This window comes from Dermacentor variabilis, chromosome 1 (genome assembly GCF_050947875.1).
Source record: "Dermacentor variabilis isolate Ectoservices chromosome 1, ASM5094787v1, whole genome shotgun sequence".
In the NCBI taxonomy this organism is placed as follows: Eukaryota; Metazoa; Arthropoda; class Arachnida; order Ixodida; family Ixodidae; genus Dermacentor; species Dermacentor variabilis.
In genome coordinates, this window is record NC_134568.1 from 250,563,171 (window position 1) to 250,586,647 (window position 23,477).

General features: G+C 45.3%; 1 protein-coding gene across 1 annotated transcript; it reads left to right on the forward strand.

Moving 5' to 3' along the window:
* The first annotated feature begins 1,626 nt into the window (after window positions 1-1,626).
* Window positions 1,627-23,467, forward strand: LOC142563956 (uncharacterized). The gene is made up of 7 exons (XM_075674739.1): window positions 1,627-1,897; window positions 18,907-19,018; window positions 19,588-19,730; window positions 21,438-21,585; window positions 21,837-22,018; window positions 22,412-22,562; window positions 23,148-23,467. Exons 1-7 carry the CDS (start codon window positions 1,627-1,629, stop codon window positions 23,365-23,367), a joined length of 1,227 nt encoding a protein of 408 aa, XP_075530854.1. The 3' UTR covers window positions 23,368-23,467.
* Window positions 23,468-23,477: the final 10 nt, after the last annotated feature.

A 23,477-nucleotide genomic window follows, 5' to 3' on the forward strand; every position in this document is an offset into this window, starting at 1 on the left:
CATCGCGGTCGCTCAGTTGCACCATGTGGTCGTAGTTTTATGGTGTATTGACAAAAGACAAAGGACATTCACAAAAAACAAAGGAGATCTCGCTGGATAAACTAAGCAGAAGTTGGGAATAGAACACAATTGCAGGCATCATGTCATGCGTCTGTTTGCATATCAATTAACTGAAACAATTTACTAAAACTTCGCTAAGCGTACATTCCAACAAGTGCCTTGGAAGTGGCGTAGTTTTATTCCGGATATTTATTTATTTATTTATTTATTTATTTTAATTATAATAGTGCCTAGAGTTCACATAGAGATGCATATATAATATAACGGGCGACGTTCACTCACCCTCGCAGATAATCGACGTGAACACCAGGGATGTTAGAGGCATTTTAGCGTTAGATCTCGCCAAAGCCTTTGACACCATCACACACAGATTCATTCTGGAATCCATCTCGCACCTCAACTTAGGGAAACGCTTTCACGCTTACGTCAACTCTTTCTTAAGGGACCGTAAAGCCACTATTAAAATCGGTCAACTAAGATCCGACGAATTCAAGTTAGGGGCTAAGGGCACTCCGCAGGGTGCAGTAATATCACCCCTCCTTTTCAATATAGCGATGAGAGGCCTCTCAGAAAGACTGGCTAGGGTCGAGGGCACGAATCATGCGCTCTATGCGGACAACATCACCATTTGGACCGGTGGGGGGGTCCGAGGGGGCCGTGGAGCGTGCCCTTCAGGAGGCCTTGGATATTACGGAAGAGTACTTAAAATGAACGGGACTCTGTCTATCACCCTCAAAGTCAGAACTACTGCTTTATAGACCGAATCGCAGAGGCAAGAGGCACTCTACCCCTCTCGAACAGATTCCTATTAACCTACACGCAGAATCTAGTCAGATGATCCCTAAAGTCGAATCGGTCAGGATTCTAGGTCTGATCCTAAATGCAAAGGGAAGGAACAATCAAACTGTTGTTCGCGTCAAGACAAAAACGGAAAACATGCTCCGATTAATCACAATAGTCTCGAACCGCAGAGGCGGCCTCAGTGAGAGCAATCTTCTTAGGCTGTATCATGCGTTCCTGATGAGTCACATAAACTACGTAGCATCGGCTCTCAATTGGTCCCGCTCGGAAGAGGCCAAAATTGATGCGCTGATGAGAAAAAGCATTAAACACATACTGGGAATTCCCACTAGCACCAGCACGGAGAAGCTCCTACAATTAGGGGTTCACAATACCCTGACGGAGGTAGTCGAAGCACAAAGAACGGCACAAACCGTCCGCCTCTCGTCTTCGAAGGCAGGCAGAAGCATATTAATGTCCGCAGGTCTAGCTCCCTTGGCAGTCGACGAGAATGCCATCATGCTCTCTCACACCGTTAGAGCAACCTTTCAAGTTAGCCCTTTCCCTCGGAATGTACGCCCCCAATATAATGCAGGTAGACGCAAGGCACGAGCCCGCTCTCTCATTGACTTTACGCACAAAAACCTGCAATTAACCACCTATGTAGATGCTGCCCAGTATGGGCGCACAGATTCATTTGTAGCTGTTGTAGCTGATCCTCATGGGAAAATTCTTAATGCAGCTTCGGTAAGACACACCACGGTAGCGGCGGCTGAACAGGCTGCCATGGCGCTAGCTATGAATGACCCCTCGCGGCCTTACATCTACACTGACTCGAGATCAGCCATACGAGCCTTTCTATCTGGCCTAATCTCGAAAGAGGCGGCGGCTATAATCAAGCAAAGACCGCCTGATGCTGTTCACACTATCGCATGGTTCCCGGCGCACATGGGATCCAATGTACATTCCAGCAAACCCAACCCGAATGAGCTAGTTCATGACCAGGCGCGAGGTCTAACATTCCGCAATGGTCCTGATACGCTAAGCAGTCGGGATTGTGAGCATAACTCTGATCCTCTACTCTCTTTTAATATAATAGTTAAACACTATCAGTTTGGGCGCAGGCAATTCCCGCTGCCACACCCACAGCTAACTAGACCTCAATCTTCCACATTGAGAATGTTACAAACGGGATCTTTCCCTTCGAGAGGAAAGTTCAGCCGCTTTGCTCCGGACATCGACCCACACAACCCCGAGTGCAATGAAGAGTATTGCTCGTTAGCACACATGCTCTGGCAATGCTCTGCATTAAAATCGCATCTTTTAATAAACAAGAGGACTGGGAAGAGGCCCTTAAAAGCGGCGATCCCCAGGACCAACTAAGGGCTGTCCAAAGGGCCCGCGAACGGGCGGAGGACCATGGTCTTCCGGCCCCAACGTGGGAGCGGCCCGCAACTACGACTTAGTAGTTCCTTAGGACCTTAATAAAGTTCGTTGACTGACTGACTGATAGAGCGTGTTCCAACTCACGTCATTAAAGCGCATAAAGCAAAAACCACAGTGTTGCACGAATACACTCTGGTGTTACGCGTCTTCTGAAAACTCCGCCCTTTGCGACATCGTATCAACAACCCCAGGTTCAAAGAATCGCTTGCGTGTGGATCTCGTTTCCGTACTGTTTGCTTCATTTAATGTTTCTGAACAGGCTTTGCCGGCTTACTTTCGCCGGTACAACCAAACCACAACCACAGCTTTGTGTCATCACACTGCGCGGATAAAAACAGCTATTGAGAGATCCCTCGTCGAAGACGTATGCGAAAGAAAATGACCCCATGATACCTCATAACCTACACGCTAGTTATCGTTGACGAAAGGGGGACATCATGCGCCAAACACCACCTAATGCTTACTTTCATCGCCAGTGCTTCCTCTTATTGTAATTTTTGAGGTCGTTTCAGAACAACTGTCCATGCACGATAGCTCGGCTGCCTCGTTATTTTTTTGCCAAACAGCAACTAGGCGAAGAAACTAATTTTGTACTATATTTGAACTGCGGTATCTTCATGTAAGCGACCAAGGTGAAGGAAAGGGGTAATCTGCAACTTAAAACACTGTCTTAGTCTAAGCTAATGCATTAAATTTTTGGGGGTGCTTCAAAGTCACACATGCACCACGCTGCCGTCACACGGCGCCACCAGCGCCTAGAAAAGAGTGCCAAAAGCGGTAAAGAGTACGTGAAGCTCTTGACTTCCCTGAGGACAAAAGTGGGCCGCTTGGCACGAACAACGTATTTTACCATGGTTTTAGACAGTTTAATGCGGCCAAAGTGACAGACCATGCCCATTCCGCGGTATTTACATGGCCACTGGTTTCAAAAGTAATTTCTTTCTTGGTCGCCATGCGAACAGCAGCGGCGATGAAAAGCAGGAGACTTTAATAACAATGATTCTCATCACCAACAAAAGCTTTTATTGTCGGAACGCTAGTTTACTGAAGGCATTACCAGAAAGTGGGGTGAGTGATGTGTCCACATACGTGCTCCATGCAAGTGGAACGTAAATATGCCGCGAGCGTTCAGGTTTCGATCTACTGCCCATGGAAATGAATCCGAATCCAAACATCCGTTCTTACCTGGGAAGCGCGTTGTGAAAGTGCCGTCTTATCTCTGTTTCTGTTTACCTAAACTTATTGGACGTCGTCACGCTGTTGATAATTACATCAGTAGTTTTAGTGTTTCCGTGAAGACGCACTCCCCGGTACGGAGCGTTTTTGTCCCTCATGCCAATTGGTTGTTTGTTGCGGCTACCTGGCGACCGCGCGGCGAGAACCACCTGGGCTAAGTAGAACGCTTCATTTCAGACGAGACAAGTGCCCTATCAGCGGAATGCCGGCCAGACAAGGCGCTGAAAAAGCTACTGAGCTGCGGAGGCCAGTTCTACAACATGGCTGTGCATGCATCCAACAAGCGCTCATCGATATCACTCTCCTCGCTCTGTCCGTAAGTTCCACAGTCACGTAATGGGAACGAGGCCATGCTCAATTGTGCATTTTCGCAAAGTAGCAGTGCACTGTATTTCAACAACAGAGGCTCCGTCACGTGAAAATTATAATTGTTTGGATGCCACGCACTTGGTGTCCTACCAAAGTGGCGCTTTAGTCAAATCGAACCGCTGACAGTATGTTGTGTTGTACATGTTGCGCAGCGTAGCAGCACTCCAAGAGCTCGAAATGTGATGACATGAAACGACTTGATTATGCGGACTCGGATGTCTAGGCACTTGAATTAGGTAGTGATGAAAAAAAAGGCAAATAACGCCTGATGACTTCTAGCGGAATAAATTTTAGAACTTAAACAAATACTTTTGTTTTCAACCTATCGCTATGTTCTGTGGGAGACAATAACAGTTGTCAAGTTTTTGAGGCAGAAAAAGACGGCTTGCGAATGATGTCCAGCATGAAATGAAATATTTCTTGTGGCTCTATATATATAGTCATATCATAAGAAGCCAACAAACACTGTCAACAAGGACAACATAGGGGAAATGACTTGTGCCTAATAAATGAAATAAAGAAACGATAAGTTAATGGAAATTAAAGTAGATGAAAAAACAACTTGCCGCAGGTGGGAACCGAACCCACAACCTTCGCATGAACCCACAACCTTCGCAGGAAAGTTCACGGACTCTGTTCTGATTATATATTTTTTCATATTAAGCGGCGGGACCCAAAAGTACATAATCATGTGTTTAAAATCTACACCTTTGACGAAAAGAAAGGTCGTGAGAACTCGAGCACAAGGATCGATATAAGCTATGTAAGCTGACAACCCCGCGGCCGAATTATTTCAACTGCAGCAGTTTAAATTTCGCGATGAGCCGTACATGACGTCGCTTATTGTATTCTCCCACCGGCCTGTTGTTTTCGCAGCCGGTCTGGTTCGGTAACTGGTTGGTCGCAAGGAGGGATCTATGTCCCTCTTAGTGACATCGAAAATATATAAAGTTCGAAGTGTTAGCTTATCGGCTGTCAACAAGCGAAGGTGTGGGTACCAAGCATGGCGGTGAACTGGACGAACTAAATCAGATGCACCCAATTTCTGTCTTCGTCTTTGTGCCAGTAGACTGCACAGTGACCCTTGTATGTGACTCAGGTCTTACAAACATCATTTATGTTCATACACCTCACCTTTGAGAAACAATATCAAACTAATTTCGTCACAGCACTAAGCTTAACATCGCATTAATGCTTCGTTTGAGTCAGCCTTCCAAACTACGATTTAGGTTTGTACATAAGTCGTTTAATCACAATGACTGTCACAAGTAATAGAGTACTGCACATCTTGGCGCATTTTTACCCACTGTTGCATTGTTTGTTTATTTCGCCAATAATATCCTGCGGAACGCTAGTTTCGGAACGGTGTGGTGTCCTAGAAACAAAAACAAAAAAACGCTCGTACATGGAGGCTGTAGGCTCTATGCCCAAGGAAAGCATATACAAACTCATCATGATCGCTGGCCGATAGGGTGCTTACAGCAGGGAGGTTTCTGGCATCGTCCTTGAATTTGTTGCACCATCTGACCCCATCTTATGCCTGCGAATTTCCTAATTACATCCCGCCACCCGATCCATGGACGTCTTAGACTACGTTTGCCTCTCCTTTGCACCCGTTATGTTAATCTAATAATTCTTTTTTTTACGCCTTACATGGCACGCGGAACTCCACTTTGTCCTCTTATTCTTCACTAACATATCAGCCACGTCGCTTTGCTCTAATCTTTAGCGCTATCTTCCTCTCTCTTAACGTCACGCCTATCATCTTTTGTGCCTTGACTTGGTAGTGGCAGTTGTATGCGTTCCAACTCATTTATATTCATCAGAAAAGTTACTTCTCATGATCAGCACGCCCTGTAATTACCTGAACTAGATAAACGTATTGCTACACAGTTTCAAGACGTTCACCACCAACCACGTTAATATCATACCCTTGTTATTCTGTTGAACATTAAACTTGTATTTTGCGTATGGTGCTTGAAATCTACTCATACATTTTGTCGGTTGAAGACCACTACCATTTTGTTCAAGTAATCTCTATAGCCCTGCTGAACAGGACAGTGTCATATGAAAAGAGCAGGATGCTGAGATATTTCTTTTTGATCATCGGACCTTATTGTCCCCAATTTAACATATCGAGCACTTCCAAGCATGCAATGAGTAGCATTGTTGAGGTTGTGTCTCCTTGCCCCCGAGACCCTTCCTAATCTTTGTCTTTAGTTTTTGTTGCGAAGAAATGTGGGAACTGTAGGATTACCGTAGATATTTCCTGAGATATTTGAGTATCTCACTTCGACCACGCAATGCCTCCATGACTGCTGGTGTCTCTACTGGTAACCAACGAAAGCCATTAATAGAGATTGGTTACATTCTGCGGACCTCTCACTTAACCTATAATTGATGACACAGACGCAATCCAACGTTCAATATTCATGTCTAATGCTAGGCTGTTGTGAGAGCTGATTGAAGTATTAACTTAGTTAGTATTTTGTGCAATACTAGAAGCAAGGGTCGATATAGCTTGTTTGCCTTTATTTTCTTAGAGATTGATATTGGCATTGTCTATTTCTCTGGCGCAATTGAAGCCGTGTAGTACTGCATATTACAGGTCGCAAGCTTTTGGATTACAATATTCTGGTTATATATTAAAGATCGACTGCTATTTCATCTTCTTTTGCCCCCTTTTCTTCTGGACATATCTTATACAGTACACCTAAACTAAAGAATGTGAGAAGTAAAATGCTTTTATTTGTGCATTTATATCGGAAAAGATTATTTTTAGCTCACAAATGTCTTTGGTATACTCAAATGCACACGATCAGTGCTCTACCCACATACTTAATGAAGTCAGGGTAGCGCGACAAAGAAGGACGAAAAATGCATTTTACAAGCGATTACTTCTTGTCCACCCTTGTTTGTCGTGTCACCCTCATTTCGCCGCCGATGCGTATCAACTCAACCAAATATTAACTCCGCTCGAACTACACAAACCTAATGTTAGCAGAATTTCAGAGCAATGGCCACAGAAAACACGAGGTGTTCAATTTATCGCAGGGAAGTCGAGAAGTACGGGCTGTGCGCTCACAAAGTCCAGCAGGAGGTGAACTGTTCACTGGGTTATCAGATGGGGCCTCACATGAAGTATATAGCGGACAACATTGTGCACAGGTACCGTCTTCTTTGTACTGCCCTGAGAAAATCAGGTAGGTACGGCGTTGATTATGTAGAGAAACATACAAAGCGCAGCAAAAGTTCAGAGAGAGACGTAGATTTATGTATTATCATAAAGAAACTGATCTCCGCGTTAGTTTTTATGCCTTCTAAATCATCTATCAGCCTTGTTTCTAAAAACTTATTGGGGCAAACTTAAGCACATAGTGGTACCATGCTACCGATGCCTATGCGATATAGCACAGCGTGAAAGCGAAAATCAGTTAAAAATAACTTATTATCGAAACTGTTCCACTCATACTATGGAACATTAAACAGAGGTTGAAAGGCAATAGCGCAGATCCGCGATTAACGTGAAGATATGGAACTACATTCAAAGGTGCGCAACGTGGACCATTGACAGCAACCTATACAAGAAAAAAAACGCAGAAATATAAATGACAGAAAAGTAAATATTTCGAGGAAGTTCACAGACTGAAAACTACAGTGTGCAAGCGTCTGGCTAACTCGAGGAGCTTTGGGGAAAACGTGGCCTGAAATGCTTGTGACTTCACCACTGCGCTCAAGTGCTCCTCATGATCATTGCAAGGTCTAACGGGAAACTCGACTGCAGCTGTTGCGTACTCCAGGGCGGCGTACCGTACTGCTGCCGAGAAGTAGCGGCGCCTGCCTATCGAAGCTCGACCGACATTACTTATTGGGTAGCGTGGCGTTGTCGGCGGGCTGCAGGCATCCGGTGGATCATGGCGACCAAGCAGGGGCGAGACGATTTGCTAGTGCGAAACTTGCACTGTTTATTCAAAGGTAGTTAAAAGAAAATAAGAAAAGCATGAAGTATGAAGTATGAAGTCTGAAGTCTCCCAAAGTACATTTCGGAGCCCCTTAAATAGGCTCTCTACAAGTTGTGGGCGGGATCTTGCTTCCGTCGAATGACACGTGACAGGCACGGAGAGAGGGCCCCCATGGGCTCCGGCTCAGAGGGGGGGAAGGGGATGAGGTAAGCACACACGATGCCACGACCATGAGAGGCGACGAGGATGAGGTCAGCACGCGCGATGCCACGACCATGAGAGGCGACGGGGATGAGGTCAGCACACGCAATGCCACGACCATGAGAGGCGACGGGGATGAGGCCAGCACGCGCGATGCCACGACCATGAGAGGCGACGGGGATGAGGTCAGTACACGCGATGCCACGACCATGAGAGGCGACGAGGATGAGGCCAGCACGCGCGATGCCACGACCATGAGAGGCGACGGGGATGAGGTCAGCACACGCGATGCCACGACCATGAGAGGCGACGGGGATGAGGTCAGCACACGCGATGCCACGACCATGAGAGGCGACGGGGATGAGATCGCTCGTGGGCTCCGGCTCAGGGGGTAGGGTGAATGACCTCTCGCCACGTGGTGTCAGACGCCAAACCTAACAGCATCTCCGGCGGGGGAGGAAGATCCCGACGTGTAGGGGCCAACAGCCGCTGTACGAGAGATCGGCGTTTCGGTATCAGGATTCCCCGTAGAGGTCACGTACCCTTCGTTCGCAGCAGGTAGATTCCGGGGAGTGGTCTTCCGTCCTCGTGGCGCTCTTGGGACTTTTCTCCTTGGTCTGGTCCGGTGAAATTGGTCTTTGCAAGCAGGTCTCGCAACTTTTCGTCTCCTGCGTGGGCAAGCAATCACCCCAGAACAGTGCCGGACCCACAACCACAAAGCAGCGAGCACAAGGCCACTCTCCCCCAAGACACACCCGGCTTTTAACAAAAAAAGAAAACCCGCTACACCTTCCCATTTCCTATGCGCGTCCTCCCCCCCTTAACACTAAAAACAGCCATTTCTTGAAAGCGCTAAGACGTGGTTATTAAAATCAGCTAACAATCGGCTTCACTTCGGAAAAACATATGAATGCACGAAAAATATGCCACGGAAACCCGGATGAGCATGAGGCTTTCGATACTCTAGGGGCAACGACTTAAACCGTCGGCATTGCCGTTAAGCTTACCCTTCTTGTAGCGAATATCGAAGGTGTACTGTTGAAGAGCCAAGCTCCAGCGCACAAGACGACCGTTTTTCGTAGACATGGAGTGCAGCCATGTGAGGGGACAGTGGTCAGTCTCTTATGGTGAATCTTGAGCCAGCGATATAGCAAGCTAGTTTCTGTACCGCCCAAACTATGCAGACACATTCCTTTTCTGATGCACTGTATGCTTCCTCACGAACAGAAAGCTTTCTACTGGCGTACAGTACAGGATGTTCGTTCTCGTCATCTTTCTTTTGACAGAGCACCACCCCCATACCCCTGTCACTGGCATCACACTGAAGAATGAATGGCTTAGAGTAGTCGGGCGCGTTCAACACTGGCTGACTCGTTAGTGCGTTCTTCAGCATACTAAAAGCCTTTTCTTTTGCGTCATCCCACTTTACCGTTTGTGGTTCTGTTTTTCTGAGAGCATCCGTTAAAGGACTTGCAATCTCGGAATACCGCGGAATATATCTTGGGTAATAACCCGCCAAGCCAAGGAATAATCTGATGTCCCGCTTGGTGCGTGGTTGCGGGAAGTTGTCTATCGCGGTCAGTTTAACCTCGGAAGGCCGACGATGGCCTTGCCCTATTACATGACCTAGATAAGCTACCTCCGCGCGCCCTAATTGGCATTTGGGAGCCTTAACAGTTAAGTTGGCCTCTCGTAGCCGACACAACACGGTTCGCAGGTGTTGCATATGGTCCGCCCATGGTGAAGAAAAGATAGCTATGTCATCGAGATAGGGAAGCGCAAAGTCCTCCATTCCTCGTAGCACCTGGTCCATAAGGCTAGAGAAGCAATATGGCGCATTCTTTAATCCAAAACTCGGGACTTTCGGACGAAAGGTTCCCATCGGGGAAATAAACGCTGCAAGCCTGCTTGCCCTCTCGGTCAATGGAACCTGCCAATACCCTCTGACTAAATCGAGCGTAGAAATGAAATTACCACTGCTCACTTTCTCAAGGCTTTCCTCGATATGCGGTATTGGATAAGTCTGGTCCTTCGTAATTAAATTGAGCCTGCTGTAGTTGATACATGGCCGCGGCTCTTTTCCTGGGGCCTCAACCAAGATAAGAGGTGAGGTATAATCACTCTCTCCTGGCTCGATTACACCTAGCTCTAACATCTTGTTTATTTCAGTGGTCATGACTTCACGTTGACTAGGCGAAACGCGATAAGCTTTCGAACGAACAGGGTCCGACGAGATTAACTCGATATCGTGAAAGATCGCAGTCGTCCTGCCCGGTGTGTCTGAAAATACGTCTTTAAATTCAAATACGAGTTCCCTCAGTTCAGCCCTCTGAATGGGATTCAACTCCGCCTGTTCTACTAACTTATCAATGGTCTCGTCAATGTCTTTTGTCTCCGTCACTCCTGCTAACTCTGGAAAGTCGACAGGCATTTCCTCAGGTTGGTTATGAGACATGTTGACAATGGCTTCCCTCTGCCTGTAGGGTTTAAGTAGATTGCTATGGTACACTTGTGGTGTCCTTCGTTTTCCCGGTACCGTGATTACGTAGTTTGTTTCAGATAATTTCTGAATTATGTCAACCGGTCCTTCCCGTTGAACCTCTAGTTTGTTTTTCAACGAGGGTTTCAGGATCATTACCTTTTCCCCCACTTCAAAGCGTCGCGTGCGAGCCGTCCTGTCATAGTAACGCTTAGCCTTGCTTTGGGCCTTACGCATTTCCTGCCCTGCTAATTCCTGAGAAGCGTGCAGACGGTCCAACAGCTCTAGCACGTATGCCACAACCGAAGGATCGTCTGCCCGGCCTTCCCAGGCTTCTCGAACAATGCGCAGAGGGGAGCGAAGGCAGCGTCCGTAAACGAGCTCAGAAGGTGAAAAACCTGTTGATTCGTGCGGTGCAGTTCGAAGCGCGAACATTGCTGCAGGCAAGCAACTCTCCCAATCGGCTTTGTGCTCATAACAAAGGGCTCGCAAAAGCCGTTTCAGGACTGAGTGGGCTTTCTCTACCGCGTTTGACTGCGGGTGATACACTGAGCTATGGATAATTTTAATACCGCACCTTTCCAGAAACGTCGAGGTCAGTGCGCTCGTAAAGACGGATCCTTGATCTGACTGGATTTCTGCGGGAAACCCTACTCGCGCGAAGATAGATAAAAGCGGGTTGACGATCTCCGCCGAGCTTAGTTCTTTGAGAGGCAATTTGGAGGCCCAACTCTTTGGCCAAGCTCAACAATTCCGGCTTCTTTAGTGCCTTCAAGTCCATGGCTGCCCTTAGTGCTGCTAAACCTTCACTCTATACAACATTGACGAACTCAAACTTCCGTCAACAGTTTAAAGAAAAATCACTGCTATGTACTTTCCAAAAAATACGTAAAAGCCAAGTGATATCTCAGTGAAGAAAAGCCGTGCACTCACCATATGCAGTCATGATCCGGACACCTTCTTTCCGAACGTTGTTGCCAGGACGAAGAGGCTACGATATCGTAGTTGTCGTCCAAGTTGGGGTCTCCAGGATTCCGTATCCCAATCGCTGCCAGCCAGTTTGTTGCGTACTCCAGGGTAGCGTACCGTACTGCTGCCGAGAAGTAGCGGCGCCTGCCTATCGAAGCTCGACCGACATTACTTATTGGATAGCGTGGCGTTGTCGGCGGGCTGCAGGCATCCGGTAGATCATGGCGACCAAGCAGGGGCGAGACGATTTGCTAGTGCGAAACTTGCACTGTTTATTCAAAGGTAGTTGAAAGAAAATAAGAAAAGCATGAAGTATGAAGTATGAAGTCTGAAGTCTCCCAAAGTACATTTCGGAGCCCCTTAAATAGGCTCTCTACAAGTTGTGGGCGGGATCTTGCTTCCGTCGAATGACACGTGACAGGCACGGAGAGAGGGCCCCCGTGGGCTCCGGCTCAGAGGGGGGGAAGGGGATGAGGTAAGCACACACGATGCCACGACCATGAGAGGCGACGAGGATGAGGTCAGCACGCGCGATGCCACGACCATGAGAGCGACGGGGATGAGGTCAGCACGCGCGATGCCACGACCATGAGAGGCGACGGGGATGAGGTCAGCACGCGCGATGCCACGACCATGAGAGGCGATGGGGATGAGGTCAGCACACGCGATGCCACGACCATGAGAGGCGACGGGGATGAGATCGCTCGTGGGCTCCGGCTCAGGGGGTAGGGTGAATGACCTCTCGCCACGTGGTGTGAGACGCCAACCCTAACACAGCATGGTGAACTGAAACGCTCGTATGAAAAAGGCGTTAAAGATATCCAAGGCGCATGTCCAAGCCATGCAATTGCTTACCGATCCGGTGACGTCAAGAAATTGATCACTTTAGGCAAACAGTTGGGACAAAAAATTAAATTTTTTCTTTGGCCCTAGACAACCTAAAGTAAACATAAAAATTCGTTCAGACGGTCCTAGAAACAGATAATTATTGCCATGTACTCGAATGACTCCTTTGAAAAAAAAAGACAGAACTCCACGCCGTAGCAGCTTTCATGCAGAAAAGCCCTCGCGTACTGCACGTGTCGTCATCGCAGTGGCAAAAGAATCCGTCGCTGCAGCCTAACGGCAATACTTTACATACCATAATATACTGTAACTCATTCACCAAGGCATCCAGTACTGAGAACCTACTTGTAATTTGTTAATAATCTAGCCCAGTACAACTTTAAAACAGAATATAAAAACATCAGATTTGCCTACGCTCATATAGTGCAGCCAGCGGAAAATATTCTGCATCTACAGCGCCGATAATTTCGTAATTACTCTGAAGAAGAAAACTGTGATATTTATCTATTCGCTTCACTTTCCTATGGTTCTGGTTATTTTTGTATCCAACGCTGCACCCTGTACGGAATTTCATATCCTGCGAATTATGGCTCACTCCGGAGTCACGCCGTCATTGTGCAAGCGCAGAATTAATTTGAAACTGTAAAAAAACTTTCGAGAAGAATTAAATCAGGACATCAAAAGGCCGGAAAAGTATTTCCTATCATAATCAGAGTCTCGCGCGAAGCCAAAGAAATAGTATTCAACGCGAACTATCGGTCATTTGGGCAAGCAAGGACATTATATCACAAAAGGCAAAAAAAAAAATGCATGTAACACACCACACCATACCACAGCAAAGCCAAATCACACGCACAAAACCACATGTACACGACTATAGAGATAAATGGTTAGCTCTAATGTAAACCACGAAGCAGAACGTGCTAGAATAGCGCCTTGGGTACCACGCAGAATTTTTAAACGAAGATTCATGCAAAGAGCAAAGCTCTATGGTACAAAGAAAAAGATAGGTGTGGCGGCAGCATGCTCTGTACCGCTGCCTACCTCCCCTGTTCTCACCCGTGTGCTCACTTTTTCCAGCCTTCCAGAAAGGTACCACAGCATGCGACCGTCAAAAGTTCATAAACGACATGTTCCTTTGCGGCTACCACTTTGCTAATGTTGCCGAAGTTGTTGGAGCGAACGCAGAAGAAGTATGCGCGTACGTTTCCATGCACTTGCGTTTCCATGCACTTGCGTTTCCATTTCTTCTTGCAATTCTGCCATTCTACATACGTTCACGTTAGCGATTAGTGCGTAGCTAGATCTCGTAAGGCCGTATTTTCAATAAAACGGCTCTACAAACGACGTTTTATTCTTGGCTCTGTAGAAGTGATTTATGGAACATCCGTATTAATTTGCGATTTATCTATTCGTGATGGAAAGAAGTCGTTCATTTCATTTGAAGTAATTGCTTGATTCATTCATTTAATTGTAGATTCACTCATTCATTCATTGCATTTAACGTGTCACAGCAACACCTGAGCAACAAGAGAGGCCGTTGTGAGGGGTTCCGAATGCATTTGATCATGTGCACCCTGGAATTCTTTATTGAGTACCTAAAATATCTAACTGGCACAGTTGTTTAGCAATTCCATCTCCATTGGATTGCTGCCGAACACGAGGCCATGGATCGAGCTCGCGACCTCTTGCTCAGCAACAGACCTGTAAAGTCACTGTGACGCCATGACGAGCCCATCTGATTGCATAAAAAATGTGTACAAATCAACTAGAGCCACTTCATCTGCGGCAAATGGTCAAAAGTTTCAATGCCAGCAAAGAAAACCAGACAAATGAAGCCCAAGAAACTCTAGTCTATATTTCAGCTCCAGAAAAATTGTTGAAAGAGAATGTTGGTGCTTAGAGCACACTGCTAGCGAGAACAAAAAGTGGCAGAGAGAGTCGCATTCTTGGGCCTTCGCGGAAAAATAATGAATAAATTGAACAGAGAAAGCGGTTGGAAGAATCAGTACTTAAGGATAATTAGTATTATGCAGGAAAACGACGCTCTCTGTTTTGCTGCAAGCCTATATTCCGGCTGGCAATGTAAACACCAGACATAATGTGTTCGTCTATGAGCACGAGCAATTAACAAGACACTCTATGCATCAATGAAGTATTAATGGCTGCCTTGTTGTCAATAGGTACATACAGAAGTACAGAGAATGCCATAACACGTCTCTTGTCAACTACGGGTGCGCTCCTCCCGATCACTTGTCCAAGGACGCCGAAAAATTCTTCGTCCTTCTAACTCAAAAATACAACAGCACGTGCGCATCACAACGGAGGGCCCGCAGCTCGCCTCTGGCTTCACGTCTTACGCTTAAAGAAGGTGAGCGGTTTCCTTCCTTAAGATTGTGTTTTTCTATTCTCAGATGGTGGAGTGCACTTAGACAACGGCAGGTGCGTTTTATTATCAGCATTTTTTTTCATAGAGCCACAGCTCCGCAGCAGATTTGCGTGCCAATATTTTTTTTTCACATTCAGTTTTACTTCGTCATTCGTTAACACACAGTAAATGGGTTGTAGATATTATACAGACGAGGGTCCCAAAGTCAAATATTGTAATGGGACCCCTGGTTAATCGTAAAAATGAAGGCACATGGGCGAAGAGTAGCAAGCTAGAAACTAACATAAAACATAAAAGGAACAAACAATGGCATGAAATACCTGGAAAGAAAAATTGAACGAATGAGATGCAAACTCAATATACAAAGCTGTAGTTATCTAAAAAAATGCCAGCAATACATACAAATGACGCAAGACAGTAAATCACAGATTTAGACCTAATAATATATGTAAAAATGCCTCAGGACATTTTTAAGTGCATGCAAGTGCGCGTGTATATATATATATATATATATATATATATATATATATATATATATATATATATATATATATATATATATATATATATATATATATATATATATATAGTTTACTTGACTCAATCCGATCTGCATCATATATATATATTCCCGGTTATATATATATATATGACGCAGATCTGATTAAGTGAAGTAAATCATTCCATATTTTTATACCCGCGAATGACGATGTCATTTTACCACAGTTAATATGAACCATAGGTAGGATGATATCGGTCTTGCATGTATACCTAAACTTATTTTTATTTGTAAGATATTTAGCATAAATGAAATCGTGTGAAAGCTGTTTAGTAACGCATTTATGATGCAATAATATGAGACGATAGCTGAACAAACTCGTCACAAGGAGGACGTTGTTTTCCCTGAGTAACAAAGTAGTATTCGCAAAAAAAAAAAAGACACTCTTAGTAGTTACGCGCATTACTTGCTTTTGTAAGGCTTGAATAGACGAGATATGATAGTAATATGTATTTCCCCAAGAAACAATGGCGTAAGTGTTTTCATTATGGACGAAAGCAAAGCATCATGTTAATGACGCGTCTTTGGAATAACGGAAATAAAACTCGCCGTGGTGTCGTAGTGGCTTCGACGTTGCGCTGTCAAGCGCGAGGGCGCGGCATCGTTTGCCCGGCCGCGGCGGCCGAATTTCGATTGGGGCCGAAATGCGAGAAACCATGCGCGTACCATGCACTTGTTTCAGGTTAAAGAACCCCAGGTGATCAAAATGAATCCAAAGTCCCCCACTACGACGTGCCGCATAATCGTATGCATGGTTTTGGCACGTAACACACCAGAATTTAGTTTTCTTTAATGTTTAGAAAAATATGCTTTCGATTTAATTAATTCACTAAACCGAATAAACTTTGGCTTAATGAAGGCGATGTGTTGAAAGAAAATTTACGTTAGAATATAATTTGATACCAAAAATGATACACAGTCGGCGATTGAGATGGGAGGGCCATCTAGAATTATCTCAGGTATGTCAGGTAGTATTGTTTGACTTATTCGGAAAATAATGTCTTGAGTTTGGCAGGCTTAATAAAAATTTAGAATAGCGCCATGCAACAATAGTTGCAAGCTCATTCTTTAGTTTAAAGATTAAGGTTGTTAAAGATTCATCAAACAAGGATGGTAATCCAAAATCAAGAAGGGGACTCATAGATGAATCAGCACACTGTGATATAAATATTACAAACCAGGACAAGGTGCCTCAGAAAGGCTGGCCAACATTTCGATAAGATGGCCTATCTTCGTCGAAGGCGGCCTTGTCATCTTCGGCAGCTTGGCTTTAACAGATTAGTAAAGAGCGTAATAGTAAAAGGAAAATATCCGCCAATTGTGCTCATACGATATCTTTTTTTTATCAATTTGCCCAACCTCTGCATTCATCGATGTGTTAGGAACGCTATCCGTAATGAAGACATTGGTGTTTCCTAATGATTTCTTTCATCGGCTCCTTTTCGCCATGCATGGCCATTTTTCGCAAAGACGTTCTTATGCCATAGCTGGTCGTGAGATGAGATGCCAACCAATCGTGACGTTGGACATTATTCAGTAAAAAAAAAAAAAACTCTTACGCAAGAGTCGTTCGGAAGAGGAAATTACAGTCAATGTTGGACATACAATTAGCGAAACCCGCCGGCCAATGGCAAAAAAAAAAAAAAAATTCCTTACGAATGGAAAAGCCTCGTCAATTTGATCCGATGGTCCGGATGTGCAAAGCTTTTCGCTTATAAGTGCTGCTTGCCATTGTCTCGGTGTATTCACTAATACCATGTATGATATCATTGTTGCCTAGTATCTGCTCTTATGAAAACCTTTAACGTCAGAACTTTCTTTGTCAATACGGGGCAAGGGGCCGAATTCACAAAGCTTTTCGTTTATAAGTGCTGTTTGCAACTGGCCGGCCGCCTTCGCTAAGACTGTGTCTACATTCGGGATTGTCAGAAATATTGTCTTACGAATAATTATAGCGTAAAAACGTTTTTGTGGATTCAATCCAAGGGCCCTTATTCAAAAAGCTCTTGCGACAGCACTGATCTTAAGAAAAAATTCCAGCCAATCTTGATGCTAAATATATGATTATACTCGCGAACAACTTTCTGTGGCTATGTAGGGAATGCTGCGGGGGCGGAGCTGTTGCACATGTGGTACCGCGCTAAGTGCTCCGTCAGCGTTTGACAGTGCTTTTGGTTGCTCGGAACATACGATGAATCGGCGCAGCTTCCACGTGCGACGGTTTCGAGTTTGCCGAGACGGGGAAGGCAAAAGCCGCAGTATAAGTAAGCTTTTACATTCACTGGTGCGTTTTGTCTTATTTAAGTGTTGCTAATAAGGTGTTTATGTTTTCACTTCGCCAGCTTACACTAGCGTGGATGAAAATTCGGGACACTTTTCAGAAGCGCTGTCACTTGTGCGCGCTTTGCTTCTGTAGGTTTCCCTTCATAGCCACAGAAAGTTATCCGCGAGTACAGCAAGGGAGGCTGGCCGATTGCAAGGAGCACTTGCAAACGAAAATCGTCGTGAATTCGGCCCCCGGTTACTAACAGCGTGCTGCATGACATGAGGTCTTTAGTCACGTAGCGCCACCCGATAGATGACACAGCAATAAGGCGATGATTTTGTGCCCTTTTCAAGGCGCTGACTTCTGCTGGCATACGATAAGAGCTGCATGAAACTAAATCCTCCTGTGGTACGTGTTTCCCGTTATTGATTATCGCCACTCTCCTCAGTGATAAGAGCGACTTTCAGGCAACATAAATTATGCAGCCTTTCAGGGCTACATTTCGCGGCAGTAAAGAAGAAAAAAAGCAGCTTAAAATTGACAGCTGTCAGTTATGTGATCTGAAGCCAGCAAATAGTCACTGAATCGCAAATTCATTCATCCAGCAGTCCACATCTCCGCCCGTATTGACCACGAACTAACAGTATACCCGCTTTTCGCATGGGCTAAAAAATATTTACACACACCTTTAGTCTTATCAAGAAATGAGTGGAACGCCCTTCCCAATTCATTGCCAACAATATTATCTTCTTTCCAATCGGCTTTAATAACGTACCTTAGTGAAAAAACCTGCCAGACCAGCTGATGTTTTCTAAACAACTATGTTATCCTGATTGCGCGCCTTAACACCTTTGATCAGTGTCATGTATGTGTTGCATTATTCTAATAGTGTTGCAGCTCAATCGCGTTATATTGCATTATATAATCATTACGTTCCCCCCCCCCCCCCCGTGCTACTACTAGTGCACTGTATCTACTTAATGCTGAAAACTGTTCTATTTGTGATTTGATCTTCATGCGTATGAAGTGTCTTTGTGTTGTTACCCCCCCCCCCCCCATGTAATACCCGATTCTCCGCCCTAAGCGTAGATAAATGAAATGAAAATGAAATGAATCCCGAGTAAGAACTTACCTCTTAAAGGGATCGTTTCTTGTGCCAACATAAATATGCTATGGTTGTCCAATATTGTAATAGTCATGAAAATACCATAATACTTACTTTGCTGCTAATGACGTATGTTTCAACTAACACACGTACTTATTACAGCACCTCCGTAAACTAAACTTCTGTTCACTCCGCACATTCCACGTCATAGCTAAAGCAATGTCCTCTTTCTATTTCAGATGTTGCATACACATGTGACGGAAATCGGTTCATCCGGTTCTTCTTCCAGTGCGCCGCTGGTTTTGTGAATGCAACAAGCAACTCGCCAAAAGACCTGCACTACATCTGCAGGTACATATCTTTCGTATCATGCACAAAATTCTGGATTCATTTTGTGTGACCTAAACTTACCGCACAACAAGGCCACGTTGATTAAGCTGTGTCCACGCAGTTCGAGAGTAAAGTCGCTAGGAACGTGAAGCCTGGTTGGTGAACTGCGGGACGATGTGAAATTCGACTGACAGCTATCAAACGAATCACTCTCATGCTAGCTACATCACGCCCACTTCAGATAAGTGCGAACGCACGCAGACAAAATGAAGGGTCAACAGAGCAATAAATAGGGCTAGTTGGTTGAATTTGATTTCCTCATGAACGCGCTCACTTAACAACAGTACACGAAGAAACAAGACATGGCAACTCTTGTCGATGTTATCCTATGAACTTGTGTTTCCCGCCCTATTGTCCTGTCAACTTGCGTTTCCGTCTTGTTTCTTCGTGCAGTGCCTTTAGTCAGAGCGTTCCTAAAGGAAATCGAAATGAAGAGTGTCTCGCAGAAATTATTCACTCACTGTTCTGACGTTTAACTGACGCTGCCAATAAATGCTCACCGAGTGTCCGCACCTTTTGGATTTCGGCAGGGTAGTGAGCATCTACAGACACTGCGTCAACGGGGCGCGACATGCGACTCACTGCAACATGAGGATGGAGCTCAACAACCACCTTGCCTACATGCAGAACTTTATTTTGGAACAGTACGAGCCCATGTGCGCCGTGAGACGAGGCAAGACATCCAGGGAGAGTGACCCCAAAAAGACGGAACGCTAAACTGCGTTCCGCTTGCAACAGCGCGGCAGAGTCGGAACGAAGCGCGCATGCGCAAAGAAAAACTTTTTTTTTTTTTTTTTGCACCACCAGCTCCTGCTGCACTGTCACAATCATACTTTGTGAGATCAGCGGTACCAGCGCTCTTAGAAGTACTGCCCATGTAAAACATGCATTTTCACTGAATAAAAAGTGTGCCCCATGTCAAGCTTCAGCCCTTTATGTAAGCGTCAGCGCTGAGTATGACCCAGGGTAACGAGAGCAGGCACGCAGTTGGCGTCTGGTGGGCAGAAACCCCGGTGAGACCACTAACTGCCAGAGACGTGTTTAGGTGGCAGCAGCCGGCGACTTCATCGTCCTCTCAGATGGCGGCAACGCGCCATCCTTGCCACAAAAAGTTCGGCGTTCAGCCCGGTGACCATGGGCGGAAATTCTGGAACCTGCCCCTCTATATTCTAGGACACGAAACCGGCACTATAACACCGCTTTTCATTAATAACCAATAACGCAATCAGCGAAGCGGCAGTTATGCGGAGAAGTAGATTCTCCCCGATCAGCTGCGCGTATCGAGCACAGCGACTTGATTTTTGATCCCACGGTATTTTTTGCCCAAACACTCTCAAAGCTTTAACAATAGGAGCTCTTGGAAGTCGTGAAATTTTTCCTAATACAAGGACGATTTGAGAAGAGCTGTTCGCAACATCTATGTATCATTTATAGACTCGGTCTTCATCACCTGTAAACAGCGCATCTCCAAACTGCACCGATTTTCGTTTCATATAGTCACAGTTTTTAAAATGTGCCAAAATCTTGTGATAGTGTGACACTAAACCCGTAAATGCTGTTATCGAGTGGTTTAGCGAGGGCGCGTGTACTTTTGCAATAACTCGAATTCGAGGGTCGGGTCCCAGCACAGGTTTGTTTTTACGAGTATGGAGGGTGATAGCGGATGTCGCAGTGCACCGAGTGTTATCGAAGCGTGCACATTGAACAGAAATCTCCAGGGCTCGCATTCTCAAAAAGCTCTTGCGCCAGAATTGTTCATTACAGAAAATTCTAGCCAAGTCTGATTCTGCACCTATTATTAGCGAAGGATACCGGCCAATCGCAAAGAGAACTTAAAAAGAAATAGCTCTGTCAATTCGACTATAGACTTCTACTGTATGCCAAGTTACTGGCAACTATGAGAGAACTGAAGGAAAATGGACAGATCACAACTGCTTTTGTCGTGTTCATGGTTCTTGTTAGCCTTGGTTCTGAGACTCCGAGCCCGTACTTACGCTTTTTGTGGCAGAAGAACTAGGGATGATCAAAGCGATCGCGAAAGATGTCAGTGAAAGCCAAGTCTTTTGGTGAATTCGGCAAATCGCACCGATGCGCACGGGGGCATCTTGGTGCAACCATGATTGGACGAAACGGCACATCAAAGCACCCTGGTGCGCCCGGGTGCGATTTGCCCAGTTCGCCATTAGCAACCTTAGTACTTTTATTGTTCTGGAGTGACAGGCTCTTGACAGGGTACTTGGAAAAGAAAAGAGCAAGAGGCAAGAAAATCACTGGTGCAAGCCTGCTTTGTTCGCTTCGCTTTTGATGGCATTTCGTTCGCTTGACGGGAAGCTTGAACAATATGATGCCCTTTTTTCTTTTCCGTTGCTGCGTTGAAAAGCGGCAGCAAGACTCTCGTACCAGCGTATCCTTGGCGACAGGGAATGCGACTCAGACAGGGCTCAGAAGAAGTACGAGTTTTGCGCCGGCGACTTCATGCGTATGCTCCAACTGATGGAGATCGGCACGGACAACGAGCGCATTTGCCAGTATGTGTTGTTCTGCTCGCATTTTCCACTAAAAGACAGAATCTTGTGAATGATCGCCGCCCTTGTGAGACCTGTTCGAAAGGCTGCTCTTATTTTGCACCTCCTCCAACCCAACTAACTAATGCATTACTTCTACTTAAACCTCTGAAAAACAAAAATATGACGCCATAGAACGCCGTAATGCATGTTCAGCTGTGCAAAGAATGCTAATTCAAAGTTATATTTATCAGCCTTTATCACACTCTCTCCAGGATACGGGAAAAATACAGAGAATGCCTCGAGACGTCGTCACACGAAACAAACTGCGATTTCAAGAGTCATGGTTTGAGCCGTCTGCACACACTGACTACACTATTAGCCCGCGATTACGGCATTGTTTGCGAAGCTTCAGGCGATACCGGACCAGGTGAAAGAGGTGACAGGAGACTAAGGCGTGAGTAACGACGTTTTCCCTCTAATATCTGTGCTAGTGCAACTTCATGGAGTCAATCAAAGCAGATTAAATTTCTACTAGACATATATACAGAAACATAAGCGCTACGTACGGCTGAATGCATTTACTTTCTTTGGTGGCACATTCTATTATACGACTATTGTACGCAGCAATCATTACCTCTTTACAACAAAGTCTTAAGATAGCTCAGTTTGAATTGCGCTTGGTCTCCTAAACCATATACCATGCTTATTGCACAGCAGCTCTCACTAGGACACTGGTACAGTGTTTTGAAAACTCTTCGAAAATTTTGCTGAGGCGCCCAGTCGACTGTTGATAGAAGCTAACTGTTACAATGTAGAATACAGAAGCTACTGCTATAAACGCTTTCAGACCAGTCCTGCCGGGAAAGGGGATTCTTGAAAGCTATCGAAAAGTGCGATCGTGTCTTTGAAGACGACGCTGTGCTTCTCAAGGAGAACGTCTTCCGGATGGCACCTGTTCGGAGCTCTTTCCTGCTACGGGCCAAGGCTATGATTTGTATGTAAGTCGATCAAATCTTGTGGCATATGGACATTTTCCGCACTGCCACATGTACAATCGGCATATTCTGTCGAACATATCAAGGGCACGTTGCACCAGCTGTCGTAATCGGCCTACTTTTGCGATTACCTAACTACGTTTCATCTATTGCCAGTGAGCATACAGGGGCTCACAGCGAGTTATTTTTCGACAGCAGCATTAAACGGAAGTTGTCGATTCCATAACGAAATTTAGTTAACGCAGTTACATTGACTGAAGTTGAGTAAATATGAACCGTTTAGGCCACCAAGTCAAATCAACGCAATAATCCGGTAGCCGACAATAAGGAATAGATTAGAAAACAAATTTAACGCTGATGGCCAAGTAAATGCACACCTGTTTCTGTTTCAAACGGAATTTCTGGCAGCCCTTGCTGCATCTGAGGAAGCTGTGTCTCCATTTATTTTTTAATTGTTTATCGCTTCAGTCGGGCGTGGCTTATCGTTCGGTGATGTTGCGTAAGATTCGCATTAAAGTGCTCTAATGTTACCCGTAAAGTGTCAGAACAACACGATGTATTTGATGTCTTCCACTGTTATTTCCGCAGGCACGTTCGCGACTACAAGAAATGCCTGATGGACACGGCTTTGATATTTCACTGCTACGAGGCGACGGCTGAAATAATGGATTTTTTCAAGCAGAAGCTCAATCGTTTGGGAATAAGCTACTGCAGCAGTGCCCCGCTGACTCACAAACCTTTTACGCTGATTTTGATAATGGCCTTAGTGCCAATCCTAGGCACAATCTTGCTAAGCGCATCACAATAAAACGGCAAGCCAGAAGATTTCTATTCCTTAGTTTTTAATTGGAAATATAGTGGGTGAATAGTAGTTGCACCAAAGAATATAAGCTTCGCACAGCATAATTCGCAACAGCC

What these genes read in the sequence shown, in the direction of transcription:
- LOC142563956 (XM_075674739.1), top strand. Translation starts at nt 1,627, where the DNA reads ATGGCGCTAGCTATGAATGACCCCTCGCGGCCTTACATCTACACTGAC. An exon ending in TACGCTAAGCAGTCGGGATT is followed by an intron (nt 1,898 to 18,906) that starts GTGAGCATAACT and finishes TTTCTATTTCAG; the next exon opens with ATGTTGCATACACATGTGAC. An exon ending in CATGTGCGCCGTGAGACGAG is followed by an intron (nt 19,731 to 21,437) that starts GCAAGACATCCA and finishes TGCGTTGAAAAG; the next exon opens with CGGCAGCAAGACTCTCGTAC.